The 19,347-nt window shown below is 47.0% G+C and overlaps 1 protein-coding gene across 1 annotated transcript in view; it reads right to left on the reverse strand.

Moving 5' to 3' along the window:
- Positions 1 to 13,591, reverse strand: part of Tgfbr2 (transforming growth factor beta receptor 2) — a 95,246-nt gene extending 81,655 nt beyond the window's left edge. Inside the window, exon 1 of the mRNA XM_036194174.1 lies at positions 13,097 to 13,591. Within this exon, the coding sequence (XP_036050067.1) occupies positions 13,097 to 13,190 (94 nt within the window). The 5' untranslated portion in view covers positions 13,191 to 13,591. The remainder of the gene's footprint in view (positions 1 to 13,096) is intronic.
- Between the last annotated feature and the right edge of the window lie 5,756 nt (positions 13,592 to 19,347).

The following is a 19,347-nucleotide window of genomic DNA, read 5'->3' on the forward strand; positions in this document are numbered from 1 at the left end:
GAATGGGCTGTGAGAGAGATCCTGTCCGATCTGTGCATGTTCTCATGAAATGGATCTGCAAGGCACTGTCTAGTGTGTGCATCCAGCTCACAGAAGAAGTCTCTGACCTCACTGGGAAAGGGAAGTCATGTGGTCACCTCACACATGTGTACCCTCACACATACCATAGACACATCCCCACTCCCACATATGCACCTTCACACATACCTCACATATGTGTGAGGATTCAGGGAGAGAACCCCAGAAGGCTCGGTCAAGGGAGATTCAATTGACAGAAATATCTGCGGACTGATTAGAGACAATCCAATGTGGCCAAGGAGCAGCCCAGGAGGAGAGTCTTCGAGGACAGACAGTTGGTGCTGTGGCCGCTCAGCTGGAGAGTAAAACTGAAAGCAAGCACCCCTGCGTTCACATCACCAGGTTTCTGCTGTAAACACACATCTCACTAAAGGGGTCCAGGCACTAAGGATCGCAAGTCGGTCTGGTGAAGAAGTTGCGTTTTGACGCAACAGGAAGCAGTATGAGACAGAGAAGGCAGTGGAAATGTTTTCTTCTTTTTTCTTCTATGCCAAGTACAGTTCAGATGGCAAAGGATTTAAAAAAACGTGAGAAAACAATTGGAAAGGTCAGAAACTTAGTCTTAAGAACTGTGTGTTGTTACAGTGTTACTTAGGGGTGTTAATCACTAACAGGAACTGAGAATTCTAGAAGATGAAAGTAGCCAGGGCTGAAAAACTGCTCAGGATTGAGTAAACTACAGAAGCTGGTGCCAGGGGCACACTCAGAGAGGCTTGAAGTCAATGCCCAGCGTTGGGGAAAGTCTAGTGGGTCCTTTCTGAGTTTCAGCAAATTGAGTTCCTCAAAACAAAAGAGGAAGATTAGACAAGGATGGGGGATGGGCTGCTGAGAGGGCTCAGTGGGTGAAGGTGCTTGCTCACCCGCCACCAAGCATGGAGACCTGAGTTTGGTCCCTGGGGCCCTCACGGTAGGAGAGAACTCACTCTCATGAGTGCTCTCCCCCCTCCACATGCTCTCCATGACAGGCCTCTTCTCTCCCCGATGTGCAAGCAAAATAAATAAATAATAAATGTGTAAAGAGAAGATATTTATTATATAAATTATGTAAATAAATAATTTCAAAAGTAATGACATTGAGAGATTGAGAAGAACTCCCCAAATAACTGCCATGAATGTGTTAATTTGTTGGGCATGCACATACTTGGCACTGAGCATGGAGGATGAAGCCACACATTTTAAGGGATGCCGTGGTACAAAGAGCCCCAGCATGGAATAAAGCCTGCATGTGTCAAGGCAGACTTTGATGGTGACATGACTAATGGTGTGTATTTCATAGAGAATCAGATCCTTGGGTGAGATGGGCATTGGTGGCTGAAAAGCCCAGGGAGGCTCCAGTGACAGAAACTACCTCAGTTGACTGGCAGCTAGCCAGAGCACAGTCCCCTGCCAAGCTTAGTGTGCTGGGCACAAGCTTTGTGAAAGATGTTGGTGACACTGGGGGCAGCTCCCCTGAGAACCCTCCCATTCCTGAGTGGTGGATCCAGCCTGTGGGGGACCCACTGAAATCATCGCAGACAAGTAGACCCTTCTTGGTAAATGTTTTGTGGGGGTCCTGACAAATGTAAACTCTAAGGTTGTAGGTGTGGGGAAGGGCTCAAGATTCCCAGGGATGCCACTCTGCTGGACCACAAGAAACAGTGAACATTAGAAAAATCTTTAGTTGCCACCAGCAATAAGAAACAGACACCTATTGGTTAAAATATTAAGGCCACTCCACGTAGTTAAAAGGGAGGTTTATTTTGTGGGGTAACTTACAAATGAAGGGGTAGGTTGCAGGGTCTGGGAAAGGTGTAGCGCAGTCCGGCGGTGTTCTCTGAGAACTCTGCTCGGTCTACCTCCAGCGTCCAGGGTCCAAGAACCAAGAGAGCTGGCTCATCTGGATCTCGGGTCTTCAGGGTCCTCTCTCGGCCCTGCCTTGTAGGTGTAACAGTTCCCGAAGCCTCAATCGGGGTTGGAACTTCCAGATCAAAGCTGGAATGGCTACCCACTACAGAAGCCTACTATGTTCAATGCCGAAGCCCCGGGGATCAAGATTAGAGCTCTTGACCCATGAACTCATGGGAGGGAGGAGGCTGCAGAAGGATGGAGAACAAGCCAGGCCACTGATGGAGGGGACAGGAAAACAGGACCGCACACAGACTGGCCCCTGCCCTCCTCCAGAAGAGAAAAGCAGGTCATGAGAATGGCCCTGTGAATGATGACCACAGAAGTTTCTCTAACAACAGTCCTGGTAAAAATAATGGGCTGAGAGATTGGGGCTCCATCTAGAACACATAACTTTGGAGATTCCAGACTGCCACTCAAAGGTTGTGGTTCACTTTTCCTTTGTATGTATTTTTGCAAAGTAGATGATATCAAAATGACTGTTTCCTCCAAGCATTATATAGGTTCTAGAGAATAAAATATGAACACAATATATGGTCACGTGAGAGTCCTATACTTGGAGGTGAAAGATGGCTATGTGGATAAAGTACTTCCCTCAGAAATGTGAGGACCTGAGCTGTGTCTCAGCTCCATATAAAACACTGGACATGATGGTATGCATTTGGGTTTCTTTTGTTATTTGTTCATTTTTAATGCTTTTTTAATTTAATTTTAAATATTTTGATTAATTTGCTGACAATGTATTCTGATCACATTGACCCCAACTCTTTTCCTTAATTCCTTCCATATCATATTTAACCCTTCTCCTTATCCCCCCCCAACCTCATCCTCTCTTTTTAACAAAATTATTTTCATAACCCATCAACTTCAATTGGTGTTGTCCATATACATCTGGGGATGGGGCCATCCACTGGAGTGCGGCTGAACTACCAGGAGCCACATCCTTAAAGAAAATGGACCCTCTCTACCCCTAGAAGCCATTAGATGGCACAAATTTATAATACAACACTGAGGAGGTAGAGACTGGTGGATGCCTGGCACTCACTGGTCAACCAGGATAGTGAGAGACCCTGTCTCAAAAACACAAGGTGGATGCATGGTTCCTGCAGAATGAAAGCCAAGGTTGTCCCCTGCCTTCACAGACATGTACATGTGCCATGTGCACCTGTGCACAGATTCTTTCCCTCTCCCTATCTGTCTGTCTGTCTGTCTTCTCCCTTTCTCTGTCTCTGTCTCTGTCTCTGTCTCTGTCTCTCTCTCTCTCTCTCTCTCTCTCTCTCTCACACACACACACACACACACACACACACACACATCCATACCTTGTGCCTAAAAAGTGTCTGCAAACTGAACAGAAATGCAATTACAGGTCCCAGCAGCTCTTCCCTGCCTAAAACAGCAGTCTAGAAGTTGCCAGGCCATGGCACTGTCTGTCTTCTCTAAGAGCATGTTAAGGAAAGTGATGGACCAGTCTCTGACACTAAACACACACACACACACACACACACACACACACACACACACACACACACACGAAAAGAAAGGGGAAGAAAAGGAAAAAAAAAGCAGAAAATCTCATCTTGTCCAATTCTCATCACAAATAATTAAGAACAAGCCTCAGTAAAGCCAACACTTAGCAGGTCGGCCCGGACACCTTCCTGGGCCTGGTGCCTCAGTCCCCACCTGCTGTCTGTCCCTTTGATCTCAAAATAAGGGTCAGTTCTGGGTTACCTCTCATTTAAGATCAAGGTCTTGTAGTAATTACACATTTCCAACTTGGTTTCTCCTTGGCACAGGGCTGGAAAGTGAGGCAAGTGATGAAGGGTTTTAGCCAAACCCGAGCGGGGAAGTGAGGAGAAGGCTTTTGTTTGCTGACGCCACAGTGCAGACTTCAGCATGTGTGCAGCAGGGGGACAGAGCGGGGCATTCTTAACTATATCTCCTAAGCCAGTGAGTGAACAATACCATTAGGCATAGCTTCAAGTCTTGAGGAAGGTGATGTTTATACATTTTAGAGGCACTCTATTGAGAAACTAACACATGATTAAGAATAGAAATTTAGCTGTGAGAGTGAATATTTTATTTAGAATCACAAGTCCCATGAATAGAAATATTTTAAAAAATATTTTTGGTCACCAGTGACTTGACAAACTTCTCAATATTTTTCTGACATTTTGTGCATGCTTTTTGATCATCTTACCCAATGATCTTGTTATATATTCTATTGTAAGAAAAAAAAAAGTCTTCCATCCTTCCCCTAAGACCCCAAGAATTTATTGTTTATTATCTCTTCAAAATTAATTTTACTTTATGGGTGTGCATGTGTCTCTGTGTGGGTATGCTCATGTGAGTGAAGAAGCTGTGGAGGCCAGAAGAGGGCGTCAGGTTTCCCTGGAGCTGGAGTTATTTGTTAGCTGTCAAAAATGTGTACTGGGCACTGAGCTCAGGACCTTTGGAAGAGCAGTCCTGGAGCCATGTCTCCAACCCCTTGATTATTTATTCCTTCATAATTTATAAAATTGTCTTTCCATTTCATAATTCATTATAGGTAATACCATATAAATATTTTGGTTTGCCTCCAGACTTAGGAAAACAAAACTCTTGCAAGGTTTCTTAATTATTGTTTGCGTTAATGATACTTGTTAGCCACAGTGCCAGACCAGGAGCTGGGCTTCTACCAGGCAAGAGACGTGAATTTAACTTTAAAATGCTTCATGGCAAATCCTGCTGGGTTTACCTCATGTAACCTCAACTACTCACTACAGCCTTGCCCTTCCCCAGTCCTTCCCAGTCCAGCACCCATCTTACTAAAGTTACCCAGTGTTCCTGGTGTGTAACTCCTCCAGGATCCAGCTAGCGTCCAGCATTTACAGTACAGGGTGCATGTTCGCCTTAAGGCCATTTGTCAGGTGACATACGTGGTACATGAACCAGGCATTATTTTATTTCACTAAGGAAATGAAACAAGATACTATATTTTAAATGCTGATGCAGTAGAAACATATTGAAGATATAGTTATTTCTCTTAATTCTTACAGGTGGAGAACTGCTAGTATTGACTGAGTCCATCTAGAGTCAGTATGCCATAAGAACTATGGGTTCAGATCCCCAAACCAAATCCTCTAACAGACTTACTACATGTGCCGGCTAGTTTTTATGTCAATGAAACACAAGCTAAAGTCATTTGGAAAGAGGTGGCCTAAACTGAGAAAATGCCTCCACCAGATTGTCCTGTGGCAAGCCTAGGGTGCATTTTCTTGATTGAGGACTGATGTTGAAGGGTCCAGTTCGCTGTTGGGGGTGCCATCCCTGGGCAAGTAGCCCTGGGTTCTATAAGGAAGGAGGCTGAGCAGCTATGAGGAGTAAGCCAGTGAGTAGCACCCCTCCATGGTCTTTGCATCAGCTCCTGCCCCCAGGTTCCTAAGAGCCTTGAGTCCCTGCCCTGACTTCCCTCAGTGAAGGTATTAGCAAAATAACCCCTTTTCTCTGCACATTGCTTATGGTCATGGTGATTATCACAGCAATGGAAACCTAACTAAGACACTATAATTGCAGCTCACAACCACGCGTGACTCCAGCTCCAGTGCATCTGACACCCTCTTCTGGCCTTCGCAGGTGCCCACATGTACACGTGCATACTAGCATGCAGATGTACACATAAATAAAAATAAATTTTTAAAAGCAAGACATTGAGATAAACAATTATGTCTTCTAATGAGTTCTCTCCCTCATGCTCCCTCCCCAAGCCCCTCTTCATTTCTTACCCCTCTACAGTATAAGATGTCCAACCAGAGGCTAGGAAGGCCTTCACACAATGACCCAAGCATCCTTGTAGGTTGCTGATGTAGGTTTGGGGGAAAGAAGTTTGGCAATCCAGATAACCCAAAACATGATCCTAAAGGGAGCAAAGCAAGGGTCAGAAATCTGAAGAGTGTCCCTCCCCAGGCATGGCCTGAGGACATGGGTTCCTTTTGCTCATATACCAGGCTCATATTTTAATTGCAATGCTGAAAGAATTTGAAAGAAAATATTCCATCAGATAAGAGAGGGCGAGCCTGCATGCCTGACCTTTCCCAGGTAGTAAGTATCTCACCAAGTTCTTGCCTTGCAACTAATTTCTTCTGATGGCTTACAGCTCCAGCACTTGGAACAGCACACACAGATGCCAGGTCCCCCTCAGGACCTAGGCAGGAGGCCAGAGGCTGACTGAGTCAACAGCAGCCCAAGGGACAGTTGCTCTACGGTGGGCATCTGGATGCTCACTTGGTAGAGTGCTGGCTTAGAGTCACAAAGCCTTGGATTCTATCCCAAGACCACATAAACCAGGAGTATAATATACAGCATGACTGTAATCTCAGTTATTAGAGGCAGGGCGATTAGGAGTTCAAGGTCAACCTTAGCTACATAGTGAATCGGAGGGTAGTGTGGGCTTCAAGAGACCCTGACTCAAGAGAAGAAGGAGGAGAAGGGGGCGAAGGAGGACCTAGGTCACAATCCATCAAGCTTCAATGTAAACGAGAATTTTACCCATCTACAGGCTTTCAGTGAGCTGGACCTCCAAAGGCAATGTTCCCATCTTCATTAAGCCAGATCAAATCTATTCTGCTTTTGATCATCAGCAGCTGTTTGAGCCCTGGGCCTATGTGATGGTCCTATATGCTTGGAACTTGAATTTTATAATTAACTTTATTGAACATGATGCAGCTGAGCTGCTATGGATATCAAAGCCCAGGTCATCCTGGTTCTCACTACCATGATGCCACCGTCAGGCCAGGAACAGTAAAGTATCCATGTGCTAAACACTGTTCCTGTTTTGATTTTCTGTGGTTCAAAGATCATCAAGAGGTACAATGCATATTTCCATGAAAAATGTCCTTCTACCAACAGTACTATGTACAATGGATATGCATAAGGAGAAGTACAAAATGAAATTTTAAAAAAAGATGGCAGATCACAAAAGAATGTGAACCAATTAGGAGCGACACACTGAGGGTATCTGAGGTGGGAAGGTTCCCCTGCTCTCAAATATGACATCTCTTTGGCCCTTCCAGCTTCTCTCTCGAGACCCACTTACACAAACACACACACACACACACACACACACACACACACACACACACACACACACGCATTAAATGAATATGAGTAGCCTTCGTTTATAAAAATGGAGAATTGTAAGAATTATCTTTTGGTCTCTTCCTATGATTAATGAAATAAGTAATGTCACCCATCTTTCTAACTGCTCCTCGAGGTGAGCCCAGTTGTCTATGTAGCTTTCTAAATGCCTCAGCACACCCCACACAAAAACACAGTGATCAATCACATCCTGCCCCGTAAGAAGCCACCAGCGCCTATGGGAGGGAGGAGGAAGGACAAAATAAGCCACGGACACTGTACTACTACTGCTCATCTATCTGCTTGGCTGGTTCAGAAAACCATGAATCAGCCATCCAAAGATCCATAAGAGCTAGAGCAGGGAACCCAGCCAGGTGTTAGGGTAAACTTTTATGTAGCACTTGGCTGAATATGCTGAGCTGGGGCCAGGAAGTACCATTCCATTCAGCCTACTTTGAAGTGCCTTATTGGTTTGCATCTGACCTAAATAATCCTGAGGATGCTCTGTGATAGACAGCTGGTGTTGAGGGGAAATGCTTCCCTTAAATACAGTGCTCAGACACCAAAACACAGAGATTGGGTGGAAAAATAAATGTAAACGTTCAACTCAAGATGGGCTCATGCCTGTAATGGCAGCATGTGAGAGGCTGAGTGAGACAGGAGGATTACTATGAGTGTGAGAACAGCCTAGGCTATAAAGCAAATTCCAAGCCAACCTAGGCCACAGTTTAACCTTGTCTCAAAAACAAAAGAACAGCACTCCAAAATGACAAAACCTGCATTTAAATTCAGCATTATATTTTGCAATTATTGTCTCTTTTCTACAATCTTTTAGAGGGGAAAAAAAAAGAGAAAGAGAGAGAGAGAATCTGGCACTCACAGGATATTTTATAGGTGAAAACTTTTCTAAAGTGTCATGGTTTTGAAGCCTCTATACCAGTTTAAGAATATGTCAGAAGTCAAAACATCATTTTCTATCTTTGGTCAGAATATAGGAATCAATGACATAGCAAAGAACTAGCCAGGCTGGACGGGAGGCCCAGCCGGGGCCTGGCTGTTAAGGGCTGAGGCAAAGCAACACCTGGCCAAGGGGCTGCTTTGCCCCAGGGGACTTCCGGCTGATAGGGGCCACTTCATGAGACCCTGCTACAAAATACAGAGTCAAGAGAGGGATGGGGTGTGCAAAAAGCTCTGGGTTCAATTGCAGCTACAAAACCAGACCCAAAGCCTCATTGATCAGATGCTCTAACCATTCAAGACCAAACCCAACACACAGGGACTGCCTGGGTGGTAAAGGCTTGGCCCCAGTCACACTTCCCCAGCAGGACGAAGGCGGGCTCAGGTCAGCCCTTCCTGAAATCAGCCAGTGATGTGGCGTGGCAGGGGGTGGGGGTGGGGGCAGGGAGGGTGGGGGGGAGGTGTTGAAGCTGGAGCTAGGTCTCTGAGTGACAGATCTTGCTTGCCTTTGAGGGCCTACAAGGCTCAACGGACTAGGAAATCACACAAAGATGACTGTTAGGAGCAGAGAGAGGGTGGGGGAGGGGGCAACTGGACCACCTGGCACATTCAAAGCAGGTTTCCCCATGAGGTCCAAGGTGGGTCTTCAAAGATAAGAAAAAGTAGTCAGTAGAGAGACATAGCAGAGAGTGAATGGAGGAACAGCCACCTAAATGGAGGCCTGGCATGTTCTAGGCTTTGGTAGGATGCAAAGTCGGATTGAAAGGGGTCAGTGAAGCCATTGCCTCGTGTGACTGGAGTTAATAATGACCAGAGCCATCTGTAGGGCGTGAACATGGGGCTGAGCATTTAAAGTACTATTTTATTCCATCCTATCTCAATCTACCATCCCAGTTTTACAAGCTGAGTGCCAAGGACTCACAGGGTGCATAGCCAGTAAGGGAGAGGCAGGATTGGAACTCAAGACAACCCTATCTTCAGTGTGTGGCCCTCACTCTACCTCCAGCCCATCCAACAGAAAGTCAGGCTAGACACACTTGGTCCAGCTTGTTTAAGAGGATGAGTGAGGACTGCGGTTCTTCTAGGGTTCGTCTGAACCTGGACAGACAGTGAATTAACAACACAGCAATGAAAACCACATGCAGAGGCTCCAAGAAGCAACTATCCAATGTGCACACCCTCTCGGTGCATTCCGCAGAACATGAGGGATTTGGGGTATGGAGACCAGAAAGTCAAACAAGACAACATTGTTCTAAGTCCTTGAAGTGTCCCGTGCTGTCTGTGACATAATGCTGGTATGAGCTCAAAGAAAGAAAGTGAGTAAGAATGGGTCTGTCTCACTCATTTGTGGTAGAGTCCTCTGGGCCTTAACAACCCTCTAGAACAGTAGTTCTCAACCTTCCTAATGCTGCGACCGCTTAATACAGTTCCACATGTTGTGGTGACCCCCAAACATAAAAATTATTTCCTTGCTGCTTCATAATTGTACTTTTGCTACTATTATGAATAGTAATGTAAATCTCTGTGTTTTCTGATGTCCTTAGGCAACTCCTATGAAAGGGTTGGTCACAGCTTGAGAACTGCTGCCTTCGAAGGAGGTACTCAATAAATACTATGGAGAAGGAAGACTAATAAGGCACTTTGGCAGATAACAGTAATGAGGCGCCATTAATGTTAAGGAAACGGAGCCTTTCCCAAGGACTGGAGAGCTTGTTCAGCTGTTAAGAGCACGTACTGCTGTTGCAGAGAATCTGAACTCCATTCCCAACATTTGTGTTGGAAGGCTCACAACCCCCCTGTAACTCCAGCTCCTGGGGACCCAACACCTTCTGGTCATCGTGGGCACCTGCATTAAGTACACTCTCATGTCTATCCCACAGCTGCCTCACAGTCACATATGATCAAATAAACAAAACCAAATTTTAAAATAAAAAGTCACAAATGTAAAGAAAACTGTAAAGAAGGCAGGTTGACGACAGAAGAAGAAACGGACATGGATGTCCCGGAAGACCTACAGAGGATGAGTGTTTAATGAGGAGTTCTCGTGTGGGGCACTAAGTCAAAACAGAGGCACCACATTAAGGCCACTTGGTAAAAATAAGATGCCATTAAAGGAAGTGCCCTGGAGGTGAAAATGTACCTTATGGGATGTGGGGGGTGGTGTGGGGGGTCGGGCTGCAGAGTAGGCCCAAAGATTAAACTCCAAGACTAAAAGATTTCTGGTCCCCAGTCTAGACAAGGTAAGTTAATCCTTAAAGAGCCTGCAGAGACCAGTGATCCTTGGGACACTAGGACCAAGGTTTAGTCCTCTGTGAGGACCCTTCTGTAGACACCTAAAAAATAAAAACCCTATTTTTTGAGGTCTGAAGCTTCCCATGTCTGACATGTCCAGAGTTTGTTTTTCTCTAAAAGTCATTTCTGATTTTTGAGCATTTACAAATGTGAATGTAATACATCAAAAACAAACATTTTAATTTTTTGAGGCCTGCAGGAGGGCTCAGCTGGTAAAGATGTTTGCAGCCAAGCTCCAAGATCTGAGTTCTTGGGTCTCACATGGTAGAGGGGGAGAACCAACTCCCAAAGTTGTCCTCTGACTTCTCTGACACGAGAACAGTCACACACACACACACACACACACACACACATCTTAAAATTTGTCTGTTTCTTGGCTCATAAAGCACTTGTCAGGCAAGTGTGGGGACCTTAGTTCAGATCCCCAGCACCTACATAAATAGCCAGGAGGATGGTCAGCTTCGGTGCCAGCACCCAGGAGGCAGAAACAGAGGGTCCCTAAGGCAAGCCAGTTAGCAGGACAAACCAACACAGTGAACTCTGGGTTCAGCTAGAGGCCCTGCACCATCACAGAAACCTGCCTCTGTGAACTCAGTGGAGCCGTTGAAGAAGACACCTGATGTCAACCCCCGGCTCCCACGCCCATGAGTTCCCAAGTGCATGCTCAGTCAATTCTAGTACTCAGGTATAGCACCCACAGATACACACAAGGGAAAAAAAAAAGATTATATATACCTTATGCTGAAATTGCTTGCTCACATGGCAGGCTGATAAGCATAAGACGAGTTTTATTTAATTTTCTCTTTTAAGGACTTAGTAAGACTTTGTAAACAATTTCTCATTCCTTCACATGTTATTTTGCATCAAGTTATCTTGAAAACTGTTCTCACAATTTACCACTTATGTCAGAGAAATCCCAACACCCTTCCCTTGTGTGGAAAATGAAAAGGCAAGTGGAATTCCATGCAGGCTTTCTCTGGGAGCTAGCTGTCTTCCAACTCTAAACCATCTCTGAAAACTTTTGACCACATGGATACAACTCAAAATGAATTGTCCAAACATTCTAGAATGGCGATTCTATAGAAATGTGAAAAGTCTCAGTTTTATAAAACTACTTAAAGCCCAAATTAAAAAGACCCAGCAGGCCTGTCAGCTAATTGTTTAAACTTGTGTGTGTAAATGACTCATGAGCTACAGAGCCTGGATTCGAAAATCACAAACCTTAATCTTGTAAACAAAAGTTAAATTGGGGCCTCTTGAGTGTTGTCCTTTCCCAGTCTAAAGCAAATGTTTTACGTACACAGAAAAAGAGGGTGAGTGTCCCGTCCAGCGGGTTTTCTTTTCATTTCTTTTTAAAATTTTTTGTGTTTATATGTGTTGGGGGAGGGTCTATGTGCATGTGTGGGTTGGGGACACCTCTTTGTCGCTCTCCACATGATCCCCTTGAGTCAGGGTTTCTCACCCAACCTAGAGCCAGATTGGCATCCATCAATTTCCAAAGGGCCTCCAGTCTTCTCCCACTACCACCAGATTGGCAAGGAACCACGCCCAACTTTCTATACGGATGCTGGGGATTTGAACTCAGCTCCTCAAGCTTGCACAGCAAATGTTCTTATCCAGGAAGCCAAGTCTCCAGTCACCCATGTCAGTTTTTAAGAGGCTAGGGTAACATCAGATGCAGCAGCTTAACGGAGACTGAGCAAAACCAAAGCAGAGTTGAAGAAACTGTAGTGTAGAGTTGAAACCCTGTTAGGATGTTTGCTGTTGTGCTGTGTGAAGTGCTCCACCGCTGTTTACAACATGATCCTTAACTCTCAGAATCCCCTCTCCTACTCTGACATCGCAGAGTGACCCTGGCCATCTCCTAGTCACCAAAAACGCCAGAGAAGGGCATGGAAAGCCAATGATGAAAAAAGCAAACTTAAACTGAACCACAGAGATATCAAAGGTACAGAGGTCCGGAGTCACGTGACTTACTCCAACCGTGGCATTGACCACAAATAGCTGCAACAACTCTAACTTTTGGGTTAAAATGTCAGTGATTCTGCACTTGCCAGGCAAGTCCTTAGGAAGGAGTCCTGGCTCCTGCTTTTCTGCCATAACTGCCGCCCTGCTATGGGACCTGGTGGGCATCCTAGGTTAGGTGTTTCTACTAAATGGCAACTGCTGAGATCTTTAGCTCCAGGCACGACTCTGGAGTCCAGGACTAAGTAGGCACGCAGTAAATTATTATCAGCCTTCAAGCTGACCACCCTCATTGGGTCCCCATGCCGGCAGGCCAGCGGGGTAGATGACAGCCCTTGGAGAGCAGTTCTTTTTTCAAACTTGTATCCAGTGAGTCGGGGCCCAGAATCCCTCCCGAGGTGGTAGAATTGGGAACCGAGAGTCTGGTTCAGTCGGAGTGTCTAGGACAGTACGCGGCCCAGGTGTGCAACAGCTGGGCGGCCAGTCCCCTGCCGCGACTCCTCCAAGCCCCAACTTCTTAAACTTCCCTTTCCGGGGGGTGCAGGCCCCTAGCGGCCGCCCTAGACTTTCGTGCGCGCACAAAGGGGTCAAGAGCGTCCCCAAGTCTCCCGCAAGTGAACTGTCCTCCTTCGCGAGAGATCTTCCCCGGATCCCCGCCGCTGGGACGACTCGGGCCGCTACAAACTTCCCGTTTCCGCCTTCTCGCTGGGACCCGCGGCCGACTGTCAATCCCTGCCTTGGGGGTTGGAGGAGGAGTGGGGAGCCCTAGTGGACCCCCAGCTTCGCGCCACGGTCACTCACTCACCCGACTTGGGAACGTGCGGCGGGATCGTGCTGGCGATGCGCGTCCACAGGACGATGTGCAGCGGCCACAGGCCCCGGAGCAGCCCCCGACCCATGGTAGCCCCCGTCGCTCGTCATAGACCGGCCCCTGGGGCGCCGCGAACCGAGCCTCGGGGACCCCGGGCTGCGCCTTTACTCCTCGTCTTCTCAGGGTGCCTGGGCTGCCCTGAGCGCGCCGGGCAGAGATGCGGGCCAGATGTGGTCGGCGATCCCGGGAGCTTGGAGGCCCGGAGGAGGCCCCGGGCGGCCGAGGAGAGCTGCGCAGAAGGCTGGGTCTCCGTCCCCTAGGCGAGCGTGTGCGCGCGCGGGGGGTGTCGTCGGTCGGTGCGCGCGAGTGACTCACTCATCAACTTTACCCGGGCGCCGGGAGGGAAACAGGAAACTCCTCGCCAACAGCTGGGCAGGACCTCTCGCCGCCGGAGAGCCTTCCAGCTCCAGCCCTTGCCTTCCTCCTGCCACCAATCAAGGCCGCTGAGAGGACTGTGCAAACTTTCAGCTGCCCCCTTGCAGCTCTCCCAGGCACCCCCACCCCCTCGCCCGAGGTCCCGGCTCCAAGTCAAACTCCGAAGTGACTAAGTGCACGTTTTGCAAAGCCAGCTAGAAAGTGCTTATACATACCACTTTCCTTGATACCCCACCAAGCACCCCCCCCCCGACACACACACACACCTTCTAGGCATTGCTCCCGGGGCCTTCATAATTCCGTTGAGAACAAGGAGGGGGGTTCGGAAATGTAGCTTCAGACCCCCAAACACATTGTTTTCCTAATAAAATAACGGTAAGCACTGCTTCACGAGAGCTTGGTTTCAGTTTTATGTGCAATCAGGCGTGATCATGTTGTAAAGGACTGTATTCTCACTGTGAGGTAAAAATCCAGGGGTTTGTCTCAGACTTTTATGTGCGTATTAGTCACTTTGGGTCGTGAATTCAGCTAAAACGCAGGTTCTGGTTCAGTAGGTCTGGGCTGGGAGTGTCTGCATTTTTAATGAGCACCTGGGTAGAGCCTCCCATTGGAAGGACCATTTCCTGGGCGTGGTCTGCTGGGTGAAGCCAAATAGTCACCCATGTGATCGCGGTGGGGATATTTTCAGGACGTTGCCTGTAAGCCCAAAACCTTAGGAATGTAAGTGTCTTTGGTGGTGGGGTCTGCTTCCTGTTTTCCAGTGATTGCTCTTCGGTAATTTGAGCGATGGAAGAAAATATCTGACTGAAGGTAGAAAGGCTGTGGGGAAGACAGTACATCCTTCAAGTTTCCCTTCTTCCTGAGGTGACCACGTTTTCCAGAGATCCCTGCTTTGCCGGGGCTCTGTGTGTGCATTGTGTGTATACATGTGTGGGGCACGTGGAGGCCAGAGGTCCACCCACATCCGGTGTCTGTTTCAATCACGTCACCTGGTTTATTTTTAAAGGTTTATTTTATGTGTGAGCGTTTTGCCTTCACTTCTGTATGTACACCCTGTGCGTGCTTGTTGCAGAAGAGGTTATAAAAGGACACCAGATCTCCAGGAGCTAGAGTCGCCCAAGGCTGTGAGCCATTATGTCCAGGAGGATCCAGGTCTCTACAAGAACTAGTGCTCTTAATCACAGAGCTTTCTCTCCAGCTCCTTGTCGTATATGAGTCTCCCACTGATCCTGGAGATGGAAGATTGGCTAGGCTGGCTGACCAGCAAGCTGAGACATCCATCCTCTAGTCCTTGCTTCCCCAGCACCAGGGTTTCAGATGCATTTATACCAGCCCCCCCCAATCTCTCTCTCTAATTTGTGTGTATATGTGTGTCACTGTGGTATATATATAGTGTATGTGTACTAGTGAGTGTGGGTGCATGCACACAGGCACAGACATGGAGGCCAGAGAGTATCAGGTGTCCAACTCTGTCACTCTCCATCTTATTTCTTTGAGCCTAAAGCTAGGTTGGTGGCCAGTTTAGCACCACTGACCTTCATGTCTCCACTCTACAAAACTGGGGTTACAGGCACATCCAAGGATGCCAGGCTTTTTCTGTTGGTGCTGGGACCCGAACTCAGGTCCTCATGACTGTGCGGCAAGCACTTTACGCACCAAGCTCTCTCTTGCCCCAGCACCCAGCCTTCCACGCAGGTGCTAGAGGTAGGTCTCAGCTTGTCTGGTGCTCACTGTATGGACAGAACCATCTCCCAGCCCCTCTTCTGCAGTTTATTAATTGGACCTCCATTCTCTGTCAGATATTTGACTGGATAATGAAGTACCCGATCAATCTCCTTCCAGCTCTCAAAGATAGGGACTCAGAATAGCTCATTGTTTGGGTTAGTGTTTTTGTTGCTGAGATAAAACACCATGGCCAAAGGCCATGCAAGGCAAGGGTTTATTTCATCTTATAGCTTCTATCATCTATGGACGCCAAGGCAGGAACTGGGGGCAGGAACTAAAGCAGAAGCCATGGAGGAATGCTACTTACAGGCTTGTTTCCCATGGCTTACCAACCTGCTTTCTTACATCACCCAGGACCACCAGCCCAGAGGTGCTCCCACCCACAGTGAGCTGGACCCTCCCACATCAATCACCAGTTGACCTACTGGCCAGTCTGATGGAGGTGTTTTCTCAACCTTGGTTCCCTCTTTTCAGATAACTCTAGCCTGTGTTGAGTTGAGAACAACCAAATGACCAGGACAGAAGGTTTTTAGGGATACGATCTGTTCATACAGTGAATTGTGCCTGAGAAAGGCCCTCTTCTAGGTTCACTCAGACAGCCCTTCCTCAAACCCAATGCCTGTGGGTGCTTGGGCAGACTAAGGGTGAATTTGTTAAAACTCGAATTCTAAGTCTTGATTCAGCACCCAAAACTACTGGGTGTATCTTCTAGGAAGAGGGCACTTCTTGTCTCTCAAACATCTGGTGAGGGCCATGCATGGACAGACACTAGGACGGGAGGGCTGATCACCCTCAGGCAGATCAGCACACAGGCAACCTTGCAGCTGCCACGCCATGTTAGTGAGGGAGGCAGGCTGAGTTCAGAATCTGACTCCTCACCTTCCCTCATGGAAGACCTTCCCAGGCCTCTGCCATCCCTTCAGCATTTGTCTTGCAGGCCAGTCACCCTCCAGCAGGGCCACTCTGAGCCCTTCCACAGTGTCTCAGATCGGAGCTGCAGATGTTTTTAAAGGGCAAGCTCTGTCATTAACTCCTTTAATAGCGTCACAGAGCTCTGTGTGCTTGAAAAGGTAGTAACAAAATCCTCATGCTTGCTCTAGAGTCAAGTCTCCACACAGCCCTGCAGTGGCTACGTCTCCTGCTCTGCCCAGAACCTGTTCTGCATTCCTGGAGTCTACCTCTGTAGACCCCTGACTTCCCAGTGATGCCTTCTCTGTCGTGGCTGATGCAACCCCAAGGTGGGTGAGCTTTCTTCTCCACTCTGTATAGATCTCTGTAGAGTAGATTTTGAGTCTCCCTCTGGTCCTAGAGATGGAAGATTGCCTGGTCTGGCTGGCCAGCAAAAGCCAGATATCCTCCTGTCTCTGCCTCCTCAGTACTGGGGTTCAGATGCATCTGCACCAGCTTCCCCCTCCCCCAATTTGTATATATATATATATATATATGGTACCGGTGTGTGTAGTGTATGTGCACATGTGACTATAGCTCCACATGCCTGTCCCCCAGTGCTTATTTCAGTTTATGTATGGTTTTTATTATTTGTGTATTTGTTTGAGATGGGTTCTCACTAACCTCAGCTTGCTAGGTAGCTAAGGCTGACTTTGAACTCTCCATCCTCTTGGCTCCACCTCCGAACTGCTGAGGTTACAGGTGTGCGTCCATCGTGCCTGATACGTTTTATAGCACTCACCATGGCTGGATTCCATAATGGTTTCTCATTTATTAATTCCCAATCACATTCCTCCCTCAACCACAAGTGTCTTGTCTTTCCTTACTACTGTATTTCCACACTAAACACATAGGTGTGTAGTCAGGCCTGCGCTGGCTAAGTGAACACATGAGGTTACAAGGAACCAAATGACGAGTGACCTCAGGGACCTAGTTATTTCATAACCCTGGGGAAAGCATTATGTAACCAGACAGTTAGAGGTCTGCACAGATGAGCTTCCAGCAGGGGCATGCCAGTGCCACTTCCCTTTCCTGAGAAAGGAGAAGTGAACCTGCTCCTTTCTGTCTTCTTAATTTCCTAAGTTTGTCTAAGTTCTCCTGTTTGTGACAGATGTACTGTCTCCTCCATGTGCTAAAACAAGTAAAGGTCAAACTATCCCAAGGAGCCTGGGGAGATGGCACAGTTGACCAAGTCTTAACTTTACAAGCTGGAAAGCCTGAGCTGGATCCCAGAAACCACATGAGTGAAGCCGGGCCTAACACTGGCTTGTAATCTCAGCTCTAGGAGGAAGAGGGAGATGGATCCTTGGGGCTTGCTGGCTCTCCAACCTAGTCCTCTTGGTAAGCTTCAGGCCAGCCAATGGAAGAACTTGTTAAGAAAGAAAGAAAGAAAGAAAGAAAGAAAGAAAGAAAGAAAGAAAGAAAGAAAGAAAGAAAGAAAGAAGGAAAGAAAGAGAGAAAGAAAGAAAGAAAGAAGGAAAGAAAGAAAGAAAGAAGGAAAGAAAGAAAGAAAGAAAGAAATCAGAAAGGAAGGAAGGAAGGAAGGAAGGAAGGAAGGAAGGAAGGAAGGAAGGCAGGCAAAAGCAAAACCACAAACAAAACAAGTGAACTATTAAACAGAAACACTAGAAGAAAACTATCCCTTTCCCCTAACTAGCGGAGGCTAAGGCCCCCATTCCTTCAAGACTCGGCCTCTCCTGTGATCCTCTGCCATGGCCAAGGAAAGTGTCGCTGCTGGAGGCATAGGGACTGTAACACTGCTTCCCAAGAGGACCACTCCTGGCCACAGTGGCTTAGCTAGTGGAGTCCAGGAAGCCTCTACAACCTTAGACGGCGACAAGCCATCTTTGTGTGCTTGCACCCAATCTCCATGTGCCTGAGTGTCAAGTTGGTAGAGGTCTCAGCAGAGTACCATATCAACCTCATTAAGGTTGAAGACAAGAATCTAGGAGTAGGCAGATGTCTGCACAGTTGATTTAGAGAGGAAATTCATTAAAGTGTCTGTTGCAGTTGTGTAGTAGTTAAGGACTATAGCAAAAAAGAGGAGGGAGGACTGGGGATGTTATCAAAGATTTCTTTAAATGCAAAAATATGAACTAATAAAAATTCTCCCAAAATTCAAAAATAAAACAATAACAGCAATAAAAATGAGAATCCAGATGCCACCTGAGGACTAACAGCCAAAGGTCTTCTCTGCCTTCCTCACAGATGTAACCCCCCACACACACACACATACACATACAGACACAGAGACCACAGCTTTACATTGTTATTAGAGGGTGAGTTCCAGCATTTTGTTGGTGGAGCACTGAGTGGTTGGTCTTTGTATTACACACTGCTAAATTGACTTCCCTTGTGTTGACCTTTCCCACTTGTGGTCTAACCCAGTCACCTGTGGACTAGAAGAGAGCTGCATCAGGCATCACAGAGGGCAAACCCTTCCTCTAGAAATCACGGCGAGATCACAGCACCATAAGCCCATGCACGTGGCTTGGCTGAAACAACTTTCGATATGGAAAATACTTAGACTCTCCAAGACTCTGCCCTTCCTCTGGGGATGCTTGCCAGAGAAGTCCAGTGGCCTCAACTACAGGATTTTATTTGACAGTTTGTGTCAGTAGTCCTAGAACTGGAGACACTAAGATGTCACAACTGTGGTACATCTGACGCCAGCCTGATCTACATAATGGCTGAAGGCCAGCCTGGGTTACAGATTGAGACCCTATCTCAAAATACCAAAAAGGGAAATGGGGGAGCATTGTTTTATTTTCACACACCATTTTTAACTCGGGTTATCATAATTTTCTGTGTATTTATATAAGCACTTCAGAGATTGAACCATTTACAAAGGGAACCAAAATACTATGTGTAGATGATGGGGCTGGTCAGAGTACAGGGGCCTGATGCTAAGCCTGAAGACCTGAGTTCAATCCCATGGTGGTGGGAGACACTGACTCTGCAAGTTGTCCTTTGATTTTTTTTTTTTTTTTGGCTCTGCTTTTTATTGTGTAATTTATTTATTTATTTAGAATGTGTGTGTGTGTGTGTGTGTGTGTGTGTGTGTGTGTGTGTGCACACGTGCGTGTGTGCGTGCGTGCCTCTGTGTGTGTATGTGTGTGTGTGCATGCGTGTGTGCA

This window comes from Onychomys torridus, chromosome 7, assembly GCF_903995425.1.
Source record: "Onychomys torridus chromosome 7, mOncTor1.1, whole genome shotgun sequence".
Taxonomy (NCBI): Eukaryota; Metazoa; Chordata; class Mammalia; order Rodentia; family Cricetidae; genus Onychomys; species Onychomys torridus.